Source organism: Leopardus geoffroyi, chromosome B3, assembly GCF_018350155.1.
Source record: "Leopardus geoffroyi isolate Oge1 chromosome B3, O.geoffroyi_Oge1_pat1.0, whole genome shotgun sequence".
In the NCBI taxonomy this organism is placed as follows: domain Eukaryota; kingdom Metazoa; phylum Chordata; class Mammalia; order Carnivora; family Felidae; genus Leopardus; species Leopardus geoffroyi.
Window position 1 is genome coordinate 70,860,452 of NC_059337.1, and position 6,354 is coordinate 70,866,805.

The 6,354-nt window shown below is 33.8% G+C and overlaps 1 protein-coding gene across 1 annotated transcript; it reads right to left on the reverse strand.

Annotated features, from left to right (window-relative positions):
* Positions 1-608: 608 nt before the first annotated feature.
* Positions 609-5,902, reverse strand: LOC123582215 (olfactory receptor 4K1-like). Its single transcript, XM_045448468.1, has 2 exons — positions 5,892-5,902; positions 609-1,536 (listed from the first exon to the last, which is right to left on the reverse strand). Exons 1-2 carry the CDS (start codon positions 5,900-5,902, stop codon positions 609-611), a joined length of 939 nt encoding a protein of 312 aa, XP_045304424.1.
* Positions 5,903-6,354: the final 452 nt, after the last annotated feature.

Consider the following 6,354-nt stretch of genomic DNA (forward strand, 5'->3'; position numbering starts at 1 on the left):
AAAATGGTAATTATTATAAAAACATGATTTATAATTGTCAGTGGCTTCTTTGTGAATGTGGGATATTTGCAGCTATTTACAGGGGCCAAGTTAATAGGTGAAATATTGATAAAATATACTGATAAAAGTAGAGGAGACTTTTTGTTTTTGAAATTTATTGTCAAATTGGTTTCCATACAACACCCAGTGCTCATCCCAAAAGGTGCCCTCGGAGTCTTAATATAGCCTGTCATGTCAAAGCATATTCTGTTTTTAACTCAAAGAATGCTACCCCAATCAAGTCAGATGTGTTAACAAATCTGCTTTAATATGGAGGTGATTTCAAAATGCTACAGGATGCTTTTTTAAACAATGCCTATATAAGGAGGAAAAAAACTACTTAGGAATTTTAATATATGTTGTTGATTGTTTCAGGGAAGATGAGATGAGCCACAGAATATTGGAACTGGTATAATATGAGATTCTGCACTTCATTTACAACTTCAGATAACTAGAGATAGCTTCTATAATAGTGAAAGGCTAATTGTGATAGAAACACAACAATAAAATCACCTATGTGCATTACAAAGGACAATAATTAAGGATTTGTGTTACTACCTCACAATTGTCTAAAAGACTTGCTTAGAACCCACGTGTCGGTTCCGTAGCTTTTTCATGGCTTCCTTTACATCTTTATTCCTCAATGTGTAGATCATGGGGTTAAGGACAGGAGTGAAGACAGTAAAAAACACAGAAATAAATTTATCAATTGGGAAGCTTTCAAAAGGCCAAATATAAATGAAGATTAATGGGCCAAAGAACAAAACCACAACAGTGATGTGGGCAGACAGGGTGGAAAGTGCCTTGGATGTCCCACCAGAGGCTTGCTGATGGACAGTAGCAAGGATGATAGTATAAGAAATGAGCAAAAGTAGGAAACAGATAAGAGAGAGCAGGCCACTGTTGGTTAGCACGAGGATCTCTAAAACATATGTTTCTAAGCAGGCAAGCTTGATCACAAGGGGAAGGTCACAAAAGAAATTGTCTACCTTATTGGGTCCACAGAAAGGAAGATTGACTGTGAATGCCAGGTGGCTGGCTGAATGCAGAATACCAATGGTCCAGGAGACTCCCACCAGAATAGTGCACACCCTTCGGCTCATGACGGTAATGTAGTGCAGAGGTTTGCAAATAGCAACATATCTATCATAGGCCATGGCAACAAGAAGCACCATCTCACTACCCCCAAAAACATGCAAGAAAAAGATTTGTGACATGCATCCCTGGAAGGTGATGGTCTTGTGTTCATTGAGGAAATCTGCAATCATCTTGGGAGTGGCAAATGTAGCCTGACACACATCAATAAAGGAGAGATTGCTAAGAAGAAAATACATTGGGGAATGTAAGTGAGAGTCTGTAATTACTGTGAGGATGATAAGGATGTTCCCCAAAACCGCAGCTCCATAAAACACAGTGAAGAAAAAGAAGAGGAAGAGTTGAATATCTTGAGAGCTAGAAAGGCCCAACAAAATGAATTCAGTAACCACTGATTTATTGCTCCATCCATTAACTGACTCTGGGCTGCTGAAGTTATCTATAGGAAAGAAAAATAATTAAAAATGGATAATAATAAGCCCTTTACCATATTGCAAATCAAGTAGATGTTTCAGTTCTAATAATTATAAAAATAATATGGTGAGGCTATAGGAAAATAATTATTCACATTACTGTTAGGAATTGATATTTTCCCTGTGATTATTTACATAATTATATGAATTGTACTTTTTGCATTTATGGGTTGGCACGAGAGGGAAAGAGAGAGGGAGAGAAGGAGGAAAAGAAAGATAGTTATTTATCTAACATGAAGTCAGTATGGAAGGACGGAAGGTGTTGAGTATTTGTCTCTGGATTCTGACGTGTTTTTGAGGAAGAGTTCAAGGTCCCTATAATACTTTTAAAGATACATATGCTATACTTACACATTCAGATTTTGAATAGCAGAAAATGAGCCTGATGCCTTTTACAGAATCTTGAAGGGAGAGAAAATTTAGGCCAAATGTAAAGAGATGGAAATCAGCCCAGTTAATTTGGTAAATGATATCAGAGAAATGGAGTGAGATGTGGCCATGTATTTGAAATATCTGCAGTTAAAGAGAGAGTTAGATAAACTGTGACAAACTAAATTAGTGTGAGCAACAGATTGCATTCACTTTTCTATATTAAAACAATTAAGTTTTATAGCAGTTAATTATACTATTAAGCAGTGAAAATGTATCTTCCCATAACCTGAGAAGCACCCTTTTTTTAAATGAAAAATTATTCTTTTAGAAAAATGGGAAATGGATACAAGCAAGCATCACAGACGGAGTACAACAAATAGCCGATGGCCATTTTAAGAGATGTGCAATCTCACTGGGAACTAAAGAAATAAGATTTCAATTAAAAAATATATCCATCAGTAGAAGAATTGATAAAGATGATATGCATACATACACATATACACACAGTGAATATTATTTAGCCATAAGAAGTACAAGATGTGGACATTTGCAACAACATGGATGTACCTAAAGGGTATAATTCTAAGTAAAATAAGTCAATAAGATTTGAAAGGTAAATGCCATATGATTTCACTTATATGTAGAACTGAAAAAAGAAACAAACGAATGTATAAGGAAGGTATACATATATATATTAAACACACACACACCTAATGGAATATCACCCAGCCATAATATAGGATGACATCTTGCCATTTGTGGCAACGTGCATGGACCCAGAGGGTATTATGCTATGTGGAATAAGTCCAAATGAGAAAAACAAAACAAATGAATAAACAAGCAAAAAAATAGTCTTTTAATATCACAATTACACTATTTACTTTTCCAGTGATTTCCCTTTTATAACAATTGAATGTAATACCATTTAGTCTGCTCATCAAAGATGAGACTGAATGTAATTTTAATTAGCATAATGTTTCTCTCCTGAACTTATCACAATAACAAAAGTATTTTCCAAAGCCTACTGAATATCATAATTGGTGTAATTAATTCATTCAACAAATATTCTAGATTACTGCTCTATAACATACACTTTTATAGATTCTGGAGACAAAGCAATGAAAGAAAAAGAAAACAGAAGTGTTTGACCTGCATGTAGCCTACAATCTAAAGGTGGTGGCTGGGCTGGCAGAGGTGATTAAAAGTAAATAAAATATATATTTATGTCAGTTTGTGACTAGGTTTATGGGAAAAAATCAGAGCAAAGGTATATGGACTGACCAGGTGATCAGAGAAAGCCACCACTAGGAGGGTTACATTTTCTCCCACACCGGGAAATTAAGAGCAAGCCTTGACACAAAGGGCATAATAGCAAGCTTGGGCAATAACTTATTCACGTGAAATAAGCTTTCTCTTGGGAAACATAAGTATAATTTTAGCAGATCTGTTAGAAATTAAATGAATGAGGATTTGACTTTTACCTTATTATGGAATTAACAAATGCATAATTATCTTTTCTGAATAGTATTCTACCTCATAGGCTTAAATACGTCCACAGTTTTCAGGAACTATAAATTCAGTCTTTACAATAAGGACCTGTATTTAAAACTATCCTTTTTATTTTCTAGAATGAAATAGGGACATAATAAAAATTTATTTCCAAGTTTTCAATTCCATACATATACACCTATAAACAGATTTGAACGGCAATTTATTTTCATTCGAATGTGCCAATTTTTTCAATCAAAATTAAAATGAAATAATTTGTGATTTCCAGAAGGAATCCTTTGAAATGAAGCTCATGGTCAGATCTCAGAATCTGGGAAGAGTTCCCTGTGTGTCTGTATTAACACTCAGTGACAATTAGTTGAGATGATTTATTTATTCATGACATGACTTTCAAGCATTGAGGCCATTTAAAAATATAAAACTTACTAATTACTTTTTTAATAATACCTCATAGAATCTTATGCCTTTTGAAACCTCTTTTTGTATTACAGCTCTGTGTGTACAAGGCCTGAAGAGAGTTTGCCAAGTGATAAATCTATTAACCAAAGTTTTCTGATCTTAAACCATTCCTCTTTGTCTACAGTTAGTTTTATTGAAGTGACTTCATTTAGTTCTAGAATTACAGGCAGAATTTCTCTAAAACCATTCTAAAATGATTTTTTTCCATATTGAGATAATCATATTCTTATTCACACTTGTGTAATCAGTCAGTCTTCATAGAAAGGCAGATAGTGAAAATTTCCACAGTATGCCATAATATAAATAGCACAAGTTTGAGATCAGGAAATCTGAGTTCAATTCCTGGCTTCACTACTAACTCTTTTTATTAATGTTTACCCATTTGTTCCAACTTATTGAGCACCTACTATGATTATATGCCAAGCACTCTGTAGGCCTGCAGATATAATGATAATCAAAACAGAGAGGATACTTATTTTCATGTAATCACTGCAATTCTCTGAACTTTGTGTTTGTTACAGCATACATTTGAAAGAGGTGTGCAAACTATGAAGTGATAAATATTAGTTGAGTGAGCATACTATTGTGTTTAAAAATCAGATAGTAAAATTTTACCTCTACTCAGGTAAAGTCATTCTGAATGTGAAAATATCTGCTTCTGAGCAGGTTAACAATCTATGAGATTTTAAAAAATGAAAAATAAGATTAAAATAAAATATTAGAATGAAATAATTTTTCATTAATAAATTTATATAATTTATTATAACAATGAAATGAAAGTTTGACAAAAAGGAGATACTTAAAAAGAGCCAGGTAGTGTTCTTTACAGATGTCTGTATTCATTTGTAGTTACTTCTACTCTTTAGAGTTCTTTTTTTTTCTTAATTTTTTTTATGTTTATTTTTGAGACAGAGAGAGAGACAGAGAGAGAGACAGAGTGCGAGTGGGGGAAGGGCAGAGAGAGAGGAAGACACAGAATCTGAAGCAGGCTCCAGGCTCCTGGATGTCAGCCCAGAACCTGATGCAGGGCTCAAACTCAGGAACTGCGAGATCATGACCTGAGCCAATGTCAGATGCTTAGCCAGCTGAGCCACCCAGACACCACTGGTCTTTAGAGTTATTAAGCTCTAACCTATAAATGAAAATAGGTTAACCAAGCTAGCTATCCTTGTGAAAAAGAGAAAGGAATTTTTTAATGTTTCATTATGATATTTATTTCATATTTAGAATACAGAGTTAAATAGTGCCCTGTCTTGGACATCAGGCTATCCTAGAAATAATCTTTCTTTGTTCCTGACTTTGGAAACTAACCAATTGGAAATTTCTACCTGAGATGAAAATACACTGAAAGCAAAACCAGACTTCCATTTAAAAAGAAATGTGAAATTTATATGTGGTAATTTTTGGACTCAGAAATTTATTTTTCTGAGCCAGAAGTTTAAAAGTATTCCAGTTAAACAGAAAAACAGAAGTTTACAAACAGAAGTTTACAAATTGTTGAAGTTTCTTTGGGTGAAGCTCTAGGTTTTTTGGCTCAGACTCATAAACACAATAATTTTTTTGTGATGGTTCTAGAGAGAAAAGAGTCAATGAAAAGAGTCAATGGAAGACGTGGAAGAGAAAGAAGATAGCCTCACAGTAAAGAACCATATTTATATAAGGAAATCTGCTTCTTGCCCCTGTGTATATAGTTAAATTGGAGAAAGGCTTTTGGATATGAAGGACTCAATTTAGTTGCCTTACACTGATATATGACTAATAATTACATAAATATGTATGATACAAGAGACTGCAAAAGAACAGAATTTGGAAAAGGTCCTTAGTAAGAAAGAAAGATCAAATTATAGTATTCTATATTGGTAAAACGCTGGAAAGAAAGAGCTTCTGCTAATCATAACAGCTAGCATTTTCTTAGTCAACTTCATACAAAGCACTGTGCTAAACACTTCATCCATTATCTCATTTATTCTTACAACAATGGCACAAAAGAAGTACTATTATAATCCTAACTATACAGCTAAATCTTAGCAGTACAATTAGTGTCATCAGGGCATAGTGCTAGTCAGTAGGAATTCTGTACCCAAAAAACACATATTTAACCACTACATATATTACTATATTACTAATATATTACTTAATTTTATATATTACCTGATAACTAAGAATCTATCAGGGGAAGTCTACCTGGTTATTAAAATGACAGTTTTGTGCCCCATTCTATTCTCTATCATTATCTCTGTACTTTGAAAATTATATACCAGTATGCTTACTTCTTCCTGGGTGTCTCAATCTGTCACCTGTGTTAGCAGTGACAATAACAAGACATAGTCTGATATTTTGTTTCAGATTTTAGAATCTCATCAACAAGCTCCCAATTCTCATGCTCAAGAAATCCAAGTCATCTTAA